This window comes from Podarcis tiliguerta (assembly GCF_965153285.1).
Source record: "Podarcis tiliguerta genome assembly, chromosome: 3".
Taxonomy (NCBI): domain Eukaryota; kingdom Metazoa; phylum Chordata; class Lepidosauria; order Squamata; family Lacertidae; genus Podarcis; species Podarcis tiliguerta.
In genome coordinates, this window is record NC_139536.1 from 1,123,415 (window position 1) to 1,141,641 (window position 18,227).

The following is an 18,227-nucleotide window of genomic DNA, read 5'->3' on the forward strand; positions in this document are numbered from 1 at the left end:
TGTGTGGAATAGGATTTCTCGGAGGAGAATGTGATCTACTTTCATCTTTTGTTTATTGCTGCTCTCCCTCCAACGAGGCGTGGGGAAGGCGGAAGGGTCTCACACAAATGCACACGTCTTAGCCTCACAACGGCCTCCTGAGGTGGGCCAGCCTGAGCGAGAGCAAGCGGCGCAAGGTCATGCAGTGAGCTTCCTTGCGCGTAAGTGTCTCCGCCTGGCTCTCCCTGATCTAGCAACTTTTAAAATGCTGCGTTTGTTTTGGGCGGTGGAGCAGGCCAGCCTGGGATCCGACTCTGCTGCCATCAGCATGAAATCGTGGGGGGGTTCAGGAGAAGCAGGACTAAGATGGGGAGATATGCTTCAGAGACCATGGGGAGCCCCAAGAAATTAATAAACATAATTTGGACTAGAATTTGATCTTTTTGATTTAAGTTTTTTAATTGAAGTATTTTTATGATTGGATATTTAACGGGATGTTTTTTATTGGAAAATCCATAAAAATGATTTAAAAAGAAATAAATTGTGTGGGGTTTCTGCAGAACTGGATCCTTGTATTCTCTGGGAGAGGGGGGGCCACTTCAGTGGGTCAGAGCAGGGCTCTCCGGGAGTGGCACCGAGACCCCGGCCTTCTCTCCTGGACCTCCCTGTAAACTTGGGACTGTGCCCCCCAGTGCCACCCCAGAGAGGACAGCACAGAGCCTGTCTCTCGGTGGACAGCACCCCGTGGCAGGTATCTGTCACCAGAGTGGGCTGGAGGCCAAGTCTTGGGCTGGGGGGGGGGCAGTGCTGGGAGGCCTGAGACACACCCTCGTCCATGGGGGGGTCCTCCCTCCCACCCACCCCCGGGGGCAGGGGGGGTGGCTTGCCCAGGGTGACACGCTTTGCTTGTCGACAGCCAAAGGCAGGTCCAGGGGGGAGGAGCCCCCAGCTGCACCCCAGACCCATTTATTTGCACAGGGTATCCATCTGTGAGGGGGGGTATTAGGTGCCAAAATTGAGGGGATGCGGGAAAAGAAGATGCCACAGGCAGGGAGGCAGCGGCCAGCTTCTGTCAACAGCCACTTGGAGAGACAAAAGGAGACCCCCTTGGACGGGCAGGGGGGTCCTCTTAGCCGGCCCCCTTCCTGCCTCAGGCTGGCCAATGCGTGCGCAGGAGGTCACCTCCCCACAGGGAGGGATGTGGCAGTTTCTGCGCGGCTGCTTTTGTTGTGTGGCGGGAGCTGATTAGCCCCGGACCCCCTCCTGGGCTTTGTTGCCCCCTCGGCTCAGCCCCTCCCACTGCGAGGAGGCCAGATGGAGGAGCCTCTGACAGGAGCCCCTGCAAAGGAATCTCAGACGTGACAGCGCAGAAACCGAGGCAGCAGGCCCAGCCGCCACTGCGGCCAGCGCAAGCCGGACACCCAGGTGCACGGCCCAGCAGGCGGAACGTGAGCCGTGGGTCCCCGGAGCCGCCGGGCGCATGATCCCACCATTCCTCAGATAGTTAACACCCCCAGGACCACGGACAGTCAGCTCTGTGAACCAGAACACGGCTTCACCTCCGATGGAACGGAGAGAGTTGGGAGGGGGAGTGAGCAAGGCTGCCAAAGGGCTGCCTTCAACCATCGTGCATGTGGCCTTGAAGACAGCCTGGGTGTCCTTTGCAGAGTCTTTGTCCCACCCCCCACCCCCCCGCTTGCTCACTTGAGTAATGGGCCTGGATACACTTGAGGGAGCTGGGTATGTTTAGCCTGGAAAAGAGGAGACTGAAAGATGAAATGAGAGCCATCTTCAGATACGGAAGACAGGGCAAGCTTGTTTTCTCCTGTTCTGGAAGGAAGGACCTCAAGCAATGGGTTCAAATGACAATGGAGGAGATTCAACATGAGGAAGAACCTTCTGACAACAAGAGATATTCAGCAGTGGAAAGGTCTCCCTCGAAAGGTGGTCTTAAACAGAGGCTGGGGGGCCATCTGTCAGGGATCTGTCAGCTATGATTCCTGCATTGCAGGAGGTTCATAGAATCCCTTTTACCATTCTACGATTCCATGAATACAAGGCCCAGCCTTGCAGGGCTGGTGTGGGGGCTGCGCAGTCATGTGCAAAGCGCCACCTACCAACGGCCGAGCCTTACCTTATACTTTGTGGCCAGGAGTTGCGTGGCCTCCTGCTCCTTCCGCAGCTCCTCGATCATCTTCTCCTTCTCCTGCAGCAGCTTCTGCTTCTCCTCGCTCACCAGGCTGTGGTCGTCTTGGATGGCCGCCTTCTCCTCCTCCAGCCTCTCCTCCTGCTCCTTCAGGTAGTTCTTCATGTCCTTCTCCAGACCCCCGTCCTCCTCCCCGTCCTCCGCCTCGGGGGTCCCTTCCCCTCCGGCTGACTTCTTCCTCCGGCTGTTCCTCCTCCTCTTCTTGCTCAGCATCCCCCTCTTCTCCAGCTGGGCCTTCAGCCGGGTGATCTCCTCCTGGAACTCCCGCAGGAGCGTGTCCTTGGGGTCCTCGTTGACCCGCGGCTTGTTCTTGATGTTCTTGGCCCGGTTGGCGAAGCGCAGCGTGGAGAGGCTCTCGTCGTAGCTGTGCGAGGCCGGGCCCAGCGTGGCCACCATGATGGTCTTGGCGTTCCCACCCAGGGAGTCTTGCAGCAGGCGGGTGAGCTTGGAGTCCCGGTAGGGGATGTGGGTGCTCTTGCCGTCCACCAGGGCCGAGATGACGTTGCCCAGGGCGGAGAGAGACAGGTTGATCTTGGAGGCCTCCTTGGGGCGCTCCCCCTGGGTGCCCATCTTGCTCTGGCGCTCGCTCCCGGCCAGATCCACCAGGTTCAGCTTCCCCACGCGGATGTGGTCCTCTCCGTCGGGCCCCTCCTCGCTGCACTCCACTGTGATGACGAAGATGGCGTGCGAGCGAGAGCTGTACTCGTTCATGTTGGTGCTGCCGACTGAGCGCGCCTGGTTGCCCAGGTTCATGACGTGCTCAATCTCCTTGACGTTCTTGGTCACGAAGGAGGACAGGTCCTTGATGTAGACGCCGGTCTCGGGGTTCTCCTTCAGCTCCATCTTCTTGCTCTGGTCCTTGGCCAGCAGATCCCGGATCTCTTCCTGGTAGATCTCTAGGTAGGAGGCCCTCACCAGGTACTGCTGGTTCTGCGAGCGGGAGATGTGGGTGAAGATGTGCTCAAAGGAGATGGGGATGACGCCCCTCTTCTCCGGGTCGGCCCAGGCGCCTTGCATGGTGTAGGTCTTGCCGGTGCCCGTCTGCCCGTAGGCGAAGATGGTCCCGTTGAAGCCCTGCAGCACCGAGTCAATCAGCGGGCGCACGGTCTCGTCGTACAGGTCGGCCTGCTTGGAGCTGGCGTCGTAGACGGCATCGAAGGTGAAGGTCTTGGCCAGCTCCCCCGGGGAGGCCTTGGGGTTCCGGATGGTCACCTGGCCCAGCTTGACGTCCAGGTCCAGGATCCGTTCGTAGCCTGCCGCCTCCTCCTTCCGGTGCATCGGCCGGCAGCGCACCACCACCTTCAGGGCCTCGCTGCTCTTGGGCGGCCGGGTGGCCATGGCGCCTCCCTTGCCCCTGGCGGGCTCCCCCTCGACCTGTGGCTAGCAGGGGGGCGGGCTGGGCATGGGGGCTTCTCCTCCCTGGGGCGGCTGCTGCTGCTGCGACACTGGCACCGCTGCTGACAGGAGGCTGCGGCGGCGGCTAGCGGTCCCCTCGCTGGGCACAATGGATGCGGCTAGGCGTGACCCGCTCCGGGCATCCCGCCGCAGCCCTGGAGCGCCCAGGGCCACCCATCCTGGCGCATCCCGCCGCTGGGCAAGGCTGGGCAGGGCTGGGGGGGGGAAGGTCTTGTTTTGGAGCGAGGGGGCTGGCTAGCTGGCTGGCTGGCTGGTTGGCCTCGCTTCCTACCTTCGCGCGGGGCAAGCTGCCTCCCTGGCTGCCCGCCTAGTGCCCGCGCCTCCTCCCGAGGAGACCCAGCGGCGGTTCCAGGCGGCGGCGCGGCCGGGCAAGGCTCCGGGCTCCCCGGGCGGGAGCCTCATTCATTGCAGCTCAGCAGAAGCAGCTGCTGCCTCCGCGGATGCGAGAGAATGAAGGAGCAAAACAGGAGGGAGGGGCGAGATGCTGATGCTGCCGAGCGGGGAGGGGGGGGGAGGGAGGGAGGGGGAGGGGAGGGCTGCCTCTTGTCCCCAGACCCCGCCCACCACAGCCCCGCCCATGCCGCGCAAAGCACGCCGGGGCTTGGAGTCCAGCCTTTGTTGCAGGCTGCGCGCCGGAGGGATGCAGCGACGGAGAGGGATGCGCGGCGGCTGGTACCCAAGGGCGCGCCTGCAGGGCGAGGAGGGGCAGCTGCTCGAGGCGGGAGATGAGAAGGGGTTGGAGGCGGCAGCGGGGTGTAGTGGTTGGAGTGCTCTTCTTAGGACCTGTAATAATAATCATAATACAGTGGTACCTCGGTTTAAGTACTTAATTCGTTCTGGAGGTCCATTTCTTAACCTGAAACTATTCTTAACCTGAAGCACCACTTTAGCTAATGGGGCCTCCTGCTGCTGCTGCGCCGCCGGAGCACGATTTCTGTTCTCATCCTGAAGCAAAGTTCTTAACCTGAGGTACTATTTCTGGGTTAGCGGAGTCTGTAACCTGAAGTGTATGTAACCCGAGGTACCACTGTAATAATAATAATTTATTATTTATACCCCGCCCATCTGGCTGAGTTTCCCCAGCCACTCTGGGCGGCTCCCAGTCGAGTGTTAAAAACAATACAGCATTAAATATTAAAAACTTCCCTTAACAGGGCTGCCTTCAGATGTCTTTTAAAGACATCCAGTGTGAGATGCCAGTGTGAGAGAGCCAGTGTGGTGTAGTGGTTAAGAGCGGTAGTCTTGTAATCTGGGGAACCGGGTTCGCGTCTCCGCTCCTCCACATGCAGCTGCTGGGTGACCTTGGGCCAGTCACACTTCCTTGAAGTCTCTCAGCCCCACTCACCTCACAGAGTGTTTGTTGTGGGGGAGGAAGGGAAAGGAGAATGTGAGCCTCTTTGAGACTCCTGAAAGGGAGTGAAAGGCGGCATATCAAATCCAAACTCTTCTTCTTCTTCTTCTTCATAAGATAGCTGCTTATTTCCTTGACATCTGATGGGAGGGTGTTCCACAGGGCGGGTGCCACCACCGAGAAGGCCCTCTGCCTGGTTTCCTGTAACCTCACTTCTCGCAATGAGGAAACCATCAGAAGGTCCTCAGCGCTGGACCTCAGTGTCTGGGCAGAACGATGGGGGTGGAGACGCTCCTTCAGGTATACTGGACCGAGGCCGTTTAGGGCTTTAAAGGTCAGCACCAACACTTTGAATTGTGCTCGGAAACGACCTGGAAGAGACCAGGTTTCGTATCCCGTCCCGTGACCTGGGGCCAGTCCTCACCTCGGCTTAGGTTCTTTGTCTGCCTTGCAGGGTTGTTGTAGAGATTGAATGTCTCTGGGCATATTTTGGGCACAGTCTGTGCATGTGGCCTCTCCTCTGTGTGCCCCTTTAAAATACCACCATCATTTATGGGTTTCCCTTGGCTGGCGTGTTGGGGGTTGTGAACCCTGAGCCCAGGCTGGCAGCCTTATCATGAGGCATGGCGAGTGCGGGGAACAGGTGGATCTGGGTTTTGCAGCAGAGGAAAGGACAATAAGATGTCACTCACAAGGCATGATCCGCCAGGAAGGCGAATGGCCGCTGTGGGCCTTGGGTCTGATCCTGCTGCTAGGTTCCCCTTGTGTCTCATGAATTTCTCCTGCACAAGTTCAAAGGGCAGGTGAAGTTTACCGGTGGAGCATTAATTAGTGTAAGGAGGGAGGAAGATGCCGTCAGAATTGCCCTTTGCATTTCCGACAGCAGGTCTCCTGCACATATATCTCAGGCCTTCTCTGTAGCAGCAGAGGCAGGGCATGTGGGGGAAGGATGCTCAGAGGTTGCAGAACATTTGAAAAACTAGCATTTCTTATTTATTTGTTTATTAAGCACACACAAACACACCATCCTTCAGCAGAAATGTTCAGGGTGGTTTATGGTACACCATCATTGTCATCACTAAAATAATAAATATTATATTCATTCTTCTTCTTCTTCTTCTTCTTCTTCTTCTTCTTCTTCTCTCTCTCTCTCTCTCTCTCTCTCTTCCTTCCTTTCCCTTTTTATTTTTTCTTTCCAACTCCATTCCCTTTTCAATTTAACATTTATTTTATTTCAGTGTATTATAAAAAAATACTTTGCATTGGGTATGAACTTTTGTGTATCTTCGACCAATAAATATCACACACACTGTATATTACTGTATATATCACTGATAAAAACAAACATAGGAGCATCGGGCGCTGCTGGTCCACCTAGTTCAGTGTTGCTTACACTGACTGGCAGCAGTGGAGATGCCAGCTGGACTTGAACCCAGGCCCTTCTTCATGAAGAGTGGATTGCCTGCCCACTGAGCAGCAGCCCTTCCCATGCCAAACATCAACCAAAGCAGGAGGGGGGGGGCAGAATCAGCCTAAAAACAGCCCTAAAATAATGGCACTGCAAGAATCCCATGATACATTCAAAGTTCAGAGACAGGAGAGGCGAGAGGCAAAGGTGAGAGCACCTGGGTCGCCCGGTGGTCTAGCCTTGGAGAAAAAACACACCTGGCGCACTGTGCCAGCCGCTGAGCCTTCCGGGAAATTGGAGCTTGGCACGCTCTCCGCTTTGGGTTCCTGGAAAGCAAAAATCCTGACTTTTCAGAGAGAATTTCCCTTCTCTTCCCTCCCCTTCCCCTTTTATGAAGATGACCGCTCACGGAAGAACCCTGACCAAACCTAAGAGAAGGCGTGTAGTGGTGATAGGGGATTCCCTACTGAGGGGAACAGAAGCAGTGATCTGTGGGCCTGACAAGATGTCTCGGGAAGTGTGCTGTCTCCCCGGGGCTACGATCCAAGATGTAACTGAACGACTGCAAGGAATCATAAAACCCACTGACAAATACCCCTTCCTCTTGGTTCATGTGGGAACCAATGACACTGCAAGCAATAGCCTCCAGAAGATCAAAAGAGACTACGAGGCTCTGGGCAGGAAATTGAAGCAATTCAATGCACAAATCGTCATCTCATCTGTCCTCCCAGTTGAACGACGTGGCCCAGGGAGAGAGAGGAAAATAGTGGAAGTAAACAGCTGGCTTCGTAAATGGTGTAAACAGGAACGGTTTGGATTCTTAGATCACGGACTGCAGTTTCTTGAGGATGGACTTCTGGCAAGGGATGGGCTGCACCTCACAACGGTTGGGAGGAATGTTTTTGCCAAAAAACTAAGAAACCTCATCAGGAGGGCTTTAAACTGACTAATGTGGGGGAGGGAGACAGTGCTCCTGAAGGAAGGAGTCTATTAATTGATGAAGATGATCATCCAAATGTCATAGACCAAATGGAGCAAACAGCAAGCAGACCTAGTGGTGGGAGGAAAAAATCCTTAAATAAGAGACACGGGGGAATGACTAATGGACTTCAATGTCTGTACACTAATGCACAAAGCATGGGAAATAAACAAGATGAGCTTGAGCTCTTGGTACAGCAAACTAAATATGACATAATAGGCATCACTGAAACCTGGTGGGATAAGTCCCACGATTGGAATGTAAAAATGGAGGGATACAATCTATTTCAGAGAAACAGACCAGACAAGAAAGGAGGAGGAGTGGCGTTATATGTCAGGGATGTGTATACCTGTGAAGAGATCCAAGATTTAGAACCTCAAAGCCAAAGTGAGAGCATTTGGGTCAAAATTAAGGGAGAGAAGAATAACAGTGACCTCATTGTGGGAGTTTACTATAGATCCCCAAGCCAAACGGAGGACATAGATGATGCCTTCCTGGAACAGATGGCCAAGCATGCAAAAGGAAGGGAGATAGTAGTAATGGGGGACTTCAATTACCCAGATATTTGTTGGATGTCCAACTCAGCCAAGAGCATAAGGTCAAACAGATTCCTCACTGGCCTTGCAGACAACTTCATTGTCCAGAAAGTGGGAGAAGCAACAAGAGGAACAGCCATTTTAGATCTGGTCCTAACCAATGTCGATGACCTGGTTAATGGGGTAGAAGTGGAAGGATCATTAGGCGCAAGTGATCATGCTCTTCTGAAGTTTACTATACAACGGAAAGGAGCAGCCAAGCATACTAGGACTCAATTTCTTGACTTTAAGAAAGCCGACTTCATAAAACTTAGGGAAGTGCTGGGTGAGATCCCATGGACAGTAATACTAAAAGGAAAGGGAGTTCATGATGGCTGGGAGTTTGTTAAGAGGGAGATAGTAAAAGCACAACTTCAGGCAATACCAATGAGACGGAAACATGGAAGGTGCCTAAAGAAGCCAGGGTGGCTATCTAAAGAACTTTTAACTGAGTTAAGATTAAAAAAGGATGTGTACAAAAAATGGAAAAGGGGGGAAACCACCAAAGAGGAATTCAAACAAATAGCCAGCACGTGTAGACACAAAGTCAGAAAAGCTAAAGCACAGAATGAACTCAGGCTTGCTAGAGAGGTTAAAAGCAACAAAAAAGGCTTCTATGGGTATGTTCGTAGCAAAAGGAAGAACAAAGAAACAGTGGGGTCACTCAGAGGAGAAGATGGTGAAATGCAAACAGGGGACACAGAAAGGGCTGAACTCCTCAATGCCTTCTTTGCCTCAGTCTTCTCCGATAAAGAAAACAATGCCCGACCTGAAGAATTTGGAGGAAATGATTCAGCAGAGGAAACACAGCCCAGAATAACTAAGGAGACAGTACAAGAATACTTGGCTAGTTTAGATGTATTCAAGTCTCCAGGGCCAGATGAACTGCATCCAAGAGTATTAAAAGAACTGGCAGATGTGATCTCAGAACCACTGGCAGTCATCTTTGAGAATTCCTGGAGAACAGGCGAAGTCCCGGCAGACTGGAGGAGGGCAAATGTTGTCCCTATTTTCAAAAAGGGGAAAAGAGAGGACCCAAATAATTACCGCCCAGTCAGTCTAACATCAATACCAGGGAAGATTCTGGAGCAGATCATTAAGCAAACAATCTGTGAGCACCTAGAAAGGAATGCTGTGATCACCAATAGTCAGCATGGATTTCTGAAAAATAAGTCATGTCAGACTAACCTGATCTCATTTTTTGACAGAATTACAAGCCTGGTAGATGAAGGGAACGCAGTGGATGTAGTCTACCTTGATTTCAGCAAGGCATTTGACAAGGTGCCCCATGATATTCTTGTAAAGAAGCTGGTAAAATGCGGTCTTGACTATGCTACCACTCAGTGGATTTGTAACTGGCTGACTGACCGGACCCAAAGGGTGCTCATCAATGGTTCCTCTTCATCCTGGAGAAGAGTGACTAGTGGGGTGCCACAGGGTTCTGTCTTGGGCCCGGTCTTATTCAACATCTTTATCAACGACTTGGATGATGGACTCAAGGGCATCCTGATCAAATTTGCAGATGACACCAAACTGGGAGGGGTGGCTAACACCCCAGAAGACAGGATCACACTTCAAAACGACCTTGACAGATTAGAGAACTGGGCCAAAACAAACAAGATGAATTTTAACAGGGAGAAATGTAAAGTATTGCACTTGGGCAAAAAAAATGAGAGGCACAAATACAAGATGGGTGACACCTGTCTTGAGAGCAGTACATGTGAAAAGGATCTAGGAGTCTTGGTTGACCACAAACTTAACATGAGCCAACAGTGTGACGCGGCAGCTAAAAAAGCCAATGCAATTCTGGGCTGCATCAATAGGAGTATAGCATCTAGATCAAGGGAAGTTATAGTGCCACTGTATTCTGCTCTGGTCAGACCTCACCTGGAGTACTGTGTCCAGTTCTGGGCACCACAGTTCAAGAAGGACACTGACAAACTAGAACGTGTACAGAGGAGGGCAACCAAAATGGTCAAAGGCCTGGAAACAATGCCTTATGAGGATCGGCTAAGGGAGCTGGGCATGTTTAGCCTGGAGAAGAGGAGGTTAAGGGGTGATATGATAGCCATGTTCAAATATATAAAAGGATGTCACATAGAGGAGGGAGAAAGGTTGTTTTCTGCTGCTCCAGAGAAGCGGACACGGAGCAATGGATCCAAACTACAAGAAAGAAGATTCCACCTAAACATTAGGAAGAACTTCCTGACAGTAAGAGCTGTTTGACAGTGGAATTTGCTGCCAAGGAGTGTGGTGGAGTCTCCTTCTTTGGAGGTCTTTAAGCAGAGGCTTGACAACCATATGTCAGGAGTGCTCTGATGGTATTTCCTGCTTAGCAGGGGGTTGGACTCAATGACCCTTGTGGTCTCTTCCAACTCTATGATTCTATGATTCTATGATTCTATGAAATTTGTTGTTAGACGCCCTGAGCCCGGTTTTTGAACCGGGAAGGGTGGGGTATAAATAAAAATATATTATTATTATTATTACAGTGATACCTCGGGTTACAGCTGCTTCAGACTGCATTTTTTCAGGTTACAGACCGCCGAAAACCGGAAGTACCGGAATGGGTTGCTTCCGGGTTTTGGCAGTCACGCATGCGCAGAAGCGCCAAATTGCAACCTGTGCATGTGCAGACGCACTGCTGCGGGTTGCGAATGCTGTGGGTTGCAAACGTGCATCCCGCACGGATCACATTCCCAACCCAAGTGTCCATTGTATTATTATTAATTTCCCCAGCTCCAAGGGAGGGCTGAGCCAGCCCCCAGCAAGAGAGCAAGGAGGCATTTGCAGTCACCCACAAAAAGGCAAGTGTCGGCAGGCAGAACTGGGCGAGGGATGGAGCCGTCCTGCGGAAGCCTGAATCCCAGGAGAGGAGTGCCAGGGCCGCCTCCCCCCCCCCCCCGCCTGGCCCTGCCAGCTTTGCCAGGCACAGTTAAGCCAGGGAAAGGCTGTGTTCCCACTCCCTCCCCCAGCCCCCCTCCTGCTACCAAGTCAGCACATTGAGAAGGGAGGGGGAGTTGCAGTCCCTTCTGCTTCCATCGCCGGGCGATGGGTGACCTTTTCCTTCAAGATGAGAGGGAGGTCTTTGTCTGCCAACTTCCTTCACTGGGTGGTGCGGGGTTTTATTTTGAATACAAACAGGACTCCCTGTTTTCATCCACCCACCCATGTTCTCCGAGACATAGAGGGGGGAGGAGGAAAAGGGGGACATTCTGGGATCAACTCAGGAACTGGGACGGCTTCTGTAATTCTGGGACTATCCCTGGAAAATAGGGGCACTTGGAGGGTATGTGACAACAACAACAACAACAACAACAACAACAACAACAACAATAACAAGAAGAATTTATTTATACCCTGCCCACCTGGATACAGGATACAGAATACAGCGGACGCTCAGGTTGCGAACATGATCCGTGTCGGAGGTACGTTCGCAACCCACAGCACTGCGTCTGCGCATGCGTGGGTTGCGGTTCGGCGCTTCTGCGCATGCGCAACCGCTGAAACCTGGAAGTAACCTGTTCCAGTACTTCTGGGTTTTGGCGGGTCCGTAACCTGAAAAAACGCAACCTGAAGCATCTGTAACCTGAGGTGTGACAGTATTTAAAATAGAATCAAACATTCAAAAACTTCCCTAAAGAGGGATGTCTTCAGATATCTTCTAAAAGATTGGTAGTTATTTTTCTCTTTGACATCTGGTGGGAGGGCGTTCCACAGGGCGGGTGCCACCACCAAGAAGGCCCTCTGCCTGGTTCCCTGTAACTTGGCTTCTTGCAGGGAGGGAACCACCAGAAGGCCCTCGGAGCTGGACCTCAGTGTCCGGGCAGAACAATGGGGGTGGAAACGCTCCTTCAGGTCTACCGGGCTGAGGCCGTTTAGGGCTAGTAGCCTCCCATAGCCCTTTCTTTCTCCATGAATTTGTCTAATCCTCTTTTCAAGCCTTGGGGGCCACCACTGCCTCCTGTGGCAGGGAGTTCCACAGTCCCGCTTGCCGGTTTCTCACAGGCATCTGGTTGGCCACTGAAAACAGGATGCTGGACCAGATCGGCCACTGGCCTGATCCAGCACACCTCTTCTCATGGTCTTATGCGCTGCCTTCACCCCGCTGCACATACATCGGTTATTTGTTTCCCTGCTCCTAAATAGGCTTCTGGGAGGGTGCATTAATGCTCTGCTTCCTTATGCACTGTGGCAGCTGGCTTCATGCTGATTCCCATTCCAGCGCATGGCCGGGGTGGGCAGCATGAGCACAGAAGCTGCGATGCCCCTACCAGGTGATCTGGGGTTGCTTCTTCCTGCCAGTCTACGCTGGACCACCCACAGAGCCTCGCTGATTCCCCCCCCCCCTGTCCTTCCTCTTTCTAACTCCTACATTTGGCCCCAGTCCCAGAAGGCAGAGTCAACTGAGGACACGATTCCCCCCCCCTCGCCCTCCTGCTCCCCTGGTGGGCCCCTGGTCATGCCACCAGACTTTGTCCACAGCCCTCTGGGCATCATTGCAGCTCCCACCCAGGGCTTTGCTGTGCCAGCCCCAGTTTACATTGGAGCACATTTCTGGAATGCGGTGGTTAGCAAAAGATACCTTCCCCCCCCCCTCCACCTCCACTCCCCAATTAATTAATTAATTAATTAACGGAGGGGATAATCTCCTCTTCTGAGGAAGCACCAGGGGGGTGAGACTTGGCTGGGTTTAATCCCAACTGCAAAGCTGTTTGCCAAGCACACACCCCCACCCCCTTGGCAGCAGGGCCAGAGGCCAGTCCCACCCAGGAGAAGACCCCTCCCCACCCAATGCTGGAATGATGCTCAGCAACGTCTGATGCATAGCCCCCCCCCCGGTGGGCCAGGCAGGGAGAGGAACGAGGGAGTGAAGGAATGCCCTTGCAGAACGACTACCATAGCTCAGGGGGCAGAACACCTGCTATGCATGCAGAAGGGCCAGGTTTATTCCCTGGCATTTACTTCATGAAATTTATATACTACCTGATTATATATATAGTTGTCTTCCAGCTCCATCTGGTACGCACGCTGAGACCCTACCTGCCCACAGACTGTCTCGCCAGAGTGGTGCATGCTCTGGTTATCTCCCGCTTGGACTACTGCAATGCACTCTACGTAGGGCTACCTTTGAAGGCGACCCAGAAACTACAACTAATCCAGAATGCGGCAGCTGGACTGGGAGCTGCTGCCGAGACCACTTAACACCGGTCCTGAAAGACCTACTTTGGCTCCCAGTACGTTTCTGAGCACAATTCAAAGTGTTGGTGCTGACCTTGAAAGCCCTAAATGGCCTCAGTCCAATATATCTGAAGGAGCGTCTCCACCCCCATCGTTCTGCCCAGACACTGAGATCCAGCACCAAGGGCCTTCTGGCGGTTCCCTCACTATGAGAAGGGAGGTAACAGGAAACCAGGCAGAGGGCCTTCTCAGTGGTGGCATCTGCCCTGTGGAACGCCCTCCCATCAGATGCCAAGGAAATAAACAACTATCTGATGTTTAGAAGACATCTGAAGGCATGCTTAGCTGCCACTGATTGAAGGGCCACCGGGGCTGCAGCCAAAAATGTCAATAACGAAGATGAAGTTTTGAATTGGTGTGAGGTGTTTTTGTGAACCTGTGAGGCTTAAGAGAACCATCGAGTCGGAAAGAACCACGAGGGTCATCTAGTCCAACCCCCTGCAATTTGGGAATCTTTCACCCAACATGGGGCTCAAACCCACAACCCTGAGATTATAATAACGGCATTCTGTTTGATTCCACATAGAAGCCATTTACTTTGTTGTTGTTTAGTCGTTTAGTCGTGTCCGACTCTTCGTGACCCCCTGGACCAGAGCATACCAGGCACCCCTGTCTTCCACTGCCTCCCGCAGTTTGGTCAAACTCATGCTGGTAGCTTCGAAAACACTGTCCCACCATCTCATCCTCTGTGTTCCCCTTCTCCTTGTGCCCTCCATCTTTCCCAACATCAGGGTCTTTTCCAGGGAGTCCTCTCTTTGCATGAGGTGGCCAGAATATTGGAGCCTCAGCTTCAGGATCTGTCCTTCCAGTGAGCACTCAGGGCTGATTTCCCTAAGAATGGAGAGGTTGGATCTTCTTGCAGTCCATGGGACTCTCAAGAGACTCCTCCACCACCAGAATTCAAAAGCATCCATTCTTTGGCGATCAGCCTTCTTTATGGTCCAGCTCTCACTTCCATACATCACTACTGGGGAAAACAGAGCTTTAACTATACAGACCTTTGTTGGCAAGGTGATGTCTCTGCTTTTAAAGATACTGTCTAGGATCACTGCCTTGCTGTGGCAAAGGGGCTTGAATAACTCGGAGAAGCTATGAGCTATGCCATGCAGGGCCACCCAAGATGGACAGGTCATAGTGGAGAGTTTTGACCGAACGTGATCCACCTGGAGCAGGAACTGGCAAGCCACTCCAGTATCCCTGCCAAGAAAACTCCATGGACAAAAACAACAAGCCATTTCCTTACACACATAAAATGGAGGAAGCTTTTTTCCTGCTTCCTAGAGTTCTTGCTGGGCTATAACTCAGAGGCAGAATCCCTGGCACCTCCAAGGGCTGGGGGTGGGACCCTCGGCCTGAGACCCCAGGCAGCTGCTGCCAGTCAGGGTAGGCTGGCCTCATCTGGAAGACTGGGGAAGGCTGGGGCAGGCTGTCCCGAGTTAGAGAAACGGATGCTCTGAGGTTCCTTATTTCCCTTTACCCAATCAGGCATCTGGTCAGCTGCTGTCAGGATCATCTGGGGCTCCTTTGTTCGGATCCAGCTGCTGCAGGACTTCTGGCACTCTCATTTGCACCTGGGAAACTGGGGCCAGGATCAGGGCTTGGGGCAAGGGCCGGATGGGAGTCAGGAGATGAAGAATCGTCCCCACAAGGCCAGGCAAGTGGAGTCCAGGTTTTCAGCGCTTTTGGGGGTTCACGTTTTCTGAAGGCAGCTGCCCTCCGTGGCTCTTTTCCCTCCGCTGCAAAGCGGCCTGCCCTTTTGTAAACCGACCCTGGGGGCCTTGGCGTGCCCCCCTCGCCCGGAAGCAACACTATCTGACTCTGCTCTCTGCATCCTGCCGCGGGTGGCTCCCAGCCAGGCCCAGATTCCTTCCAAAAACGCTTTTAGCAGATGTGCTGAGCTGGCCCAGCATCCTCCCTGCACACGGCCTAATTTTAGCACAGGCTTCTCTGCACCAGCCTCACCCCCTCCCTCCCTGCACTAGGGCAGACACCTGGCCAAACAGGCCGTGAACATCTGGAGGGGCTGGGGGGGGGTAATGGCGGGGGGGGGGGTTCCAGCAATTGTGTATCTAGAAAGGATCTAGGAATAGCCGCAGCGAAGGAGTGCAGAGCGGGGGGGGGGGGAGGAAAGGCAGAATCCTGGGGGTGGTTTTCATTGGAAGGCAGAACACAGACCCTCCAAAGGTTTCCATATATTTAATTTTTATTTTTAAAAACATTTCTTAGATGATCTTTATTGAATTTTTAGTTGCATACTATACATACACACACATTATACTTCACATTTGTTCTTGCCCTCCCAAGCTGACTTCCCTCCTTCCTTCTTCCGGCTTTTTTATGTCGTCTTTAACTTTTCGCATTGTCTTTGTCCATTTTATATATAATTGTTCTTCTTCCATTTTTTCCATAAAATGTCTGTAAACAAATAAATCTTTCTATATATACAATTCTTGTTGTCTGTCTGTATTCATTTACAAATATTGTTCAACAATAGTCCTAATATACGTACATTTTTAATTCAATTTGATATTATGAGCCAATAAATTTCTTGTGTTTATAAGGTTTATTTCAGTTTTCCTGAAATTATTAAATTTTCTAATTTACATTTCAAAACATTCATTTAAACAACCTGAAATCAATGACCAGGGCCGTCTTTACCCGGGGGTGCAAGGGGTGTGGGGCACCTGGGCGCCAAATTCTGGGTCTGCCCCTGAAGCCACCTAAGCTCTGCTTGGCATGGGCTGTGTTGGCAAAGGCAGCGGCCAAGAGGACAGAGGAGCGAGTGAGCGGAGGATGAGGCAGACTTTGGCGCGCTCGAAGTGGTGGTGTGGGGAAGCGCACACTGGTGCCGTGGGTTGCTGCTGCTGCTGCTGCCACCGCTACCAATCACCGCCCCACTCCCTGCCAAGTAGCCATCACCAGGCGCATCACATGGCACCTGCTTGGTGCTGGAATGGTGGTCATAGCCATAGCAACAACTCAGCGTGGCTGCAGAGAGAGCGTGAGGCCCGGCTGCCTGGCTGGCTGCATGCGCAGGGGATGGTGGACGGCAGGAAGGAGGAGGAAACAGCAGCAGTTTCACATTTCTCATGACATCCTCCTCTTAGTGGCTGCCGCAGAGCACACCTGTAAAGGGAAAGGGGTCCCTGACCATTAGGTCCAGTCGTGACCGACTCTGGGGTTGCGGCGCTCATCTCGCTTTACTGGCCGAGGGAGCCGGCGTACAGCTTCCGGGTCATGTGGCCAGCTTGACTAAGCCACTTCTGGTGAACCAGAGCAGCGCACGGAAACACCGTTTACCTTCCCGCTGGAGCGGTACCTATTTATCTACTTGCACTTTGATGTGCTTTCAAACTGCTAGATTGGCAGGAGCAGGGACCAAGCAATGGGAGCTCACTCCATCGCGGGGATTCAAACCACTGACCTTCTGATCGGCAAGTCCTAGGCTCTGTGGTTTAACCCACAGTGCCACCCATGTCCCCATACTTAAATATAAGTATATTGTAAATAAATGAGCAAATAAAAACGTTTGTTTCTTTTTTCTCCCTTCTTTCATAAAGAAGAGATAAGGCATGAGCGTGGTGTCTGACACAAGCATAATAAAAGTTAATTTGGGGGCTAAACTAAATTTGGGGGCGCTGGGCGGATCTCTGCACCCCGGCGGCACATATGTTAAAGACGGCCCTATCAGTGACTTCCCTCCTTCTCTTCCCGTGGTTCATTTTACATACCATACATCCCTGCATATTTTACATGAACTAAAGTTACTAAACCATTCAGTATTCCCTTATTGCATCCATCAAAACTTATTTACACTGCTGCATTTATCTTAATGCCGCCAGCACTTTTAAAGAAACACAATTTTCACCCATATATTCAGCCTGGAAACATTTCCCAGTCTTCTTTAAACGTTTATTCTTCTTGTTCTTGTTGTTAAATCTGCAAGTTGCGCATACGTATTCCATCAATTTAAGTTGTCATTCTTCTTTGATTGAGACCTTGCTAATTCTCCATTTTGGGGCTAACAAGACAAGGGGTACAGTAGTAGCACACATAAATAGTCTTTCTTGACACCTGGGAATTTCCACCTGAATTATCCCCAACAAAAAGGACTCAAGTTTTTTTGGAAAGGTACTTTTAAACATTTCCCCCCAATTCATTATATATATCATTTCCCAATATTATTTTACCCTTTTACAAGTCCACCACATATGATAAAATGTACCCTCAACCTCATTACCTCTCCAGCACTTATGTGATCCAGACTTATACAAGGGCCCCTATTTTCCAGGGACAGTTCCAGATTTACAGAAGCTGTCCCCGTTTCTGATTTGACAGTAGGGGAAATGTTGGAGGTTATGGAGTTATCCAGCCCCCGAGCCAAGGCAGCCCTGTATAGGGACTTTTAAAAAATGTTTAATGTTTTGTTCATATACAGTGGTACCTCGGGTTAAGAACTTAATTCGTTCTGGAGGTCCGTTCTTAACCTGAAACTGTTCTTAACCTGAAGCACCACTTTAGCTAATGGGGCCTCCCGCTGCCGCTGCGCCACTGGAGTACGATTTCTGTTCTCATTCTGAAGCAAAGTTCTTAAACTGAGGTAATATTTCTGGGTTAGCGGAGTCTGTAACCTGAAGCTTATGTAACCCGAGGTACCACTGTACAGTCACACCTCAGGTTACAAACGCTTCAGGTTGTGTTTTTTTGGGTTATGGACCGCCGAAACCTGGAAGTACCGGAACGGGTTACTTCTGGGTTTCGGCAGTCGTGCATGCGCAGAAGGCCTAAATTGCAATTTGCGCATGCACAGAAGAACCGAATCACAACCCGCCGTGCGCAGATGTGCCTCTGTGGGTTGCGAATGCTGTGGGTTGTGAATGTGCATCCTGCATAGATCACGTTCACAACCCGAGTGTCCTCTCTCTCTCTCTCTGTACATATATGTATGTGTGTGTGTGTGTATATATATATATATATATATATATATATATATATATGAGAATATATTGGAAGCCGCCCAGAGTGGCTGAGAGGCAGATGGGTGGGGTATAAATAGTAAAATTATTGTGGAA

The 18,227-nt window shown here is 51.7% G+C and overlaps 1 protein-coding gene across 2 annotated transcripts in view; it reads right to left on the reverse strand.

Moving 5' to 3' along the window:
* KIF3C (kinesin family member 3C) overlaps nucleotides 1-4,174 on the reverse strand; it is a 51,299-nt gene extending 47,125 nt beyond the window's left edge. The window contains exon 1 of one of the 2 annotated variants that reach the window (XM_083432595.1): nucleotides 2,114-4,174. In XM_083432595.1, the coding sequence (XP_083288721.1) occupies nucleotides 2,114-3,523 (1,410 nt within the window). In that variant the 5' untranslated portion in view covers nucleotides 3,524-4,174. The remainder of the gene's footprint in view (nucleotides 1-2,113) is intronic. The other variant, XM_083432594.1, reaches the window with a different exon arrangement.
* Between the last annotated feature and the right edge of the window lie 14,053 nt (nucleotides 4,175-18,227).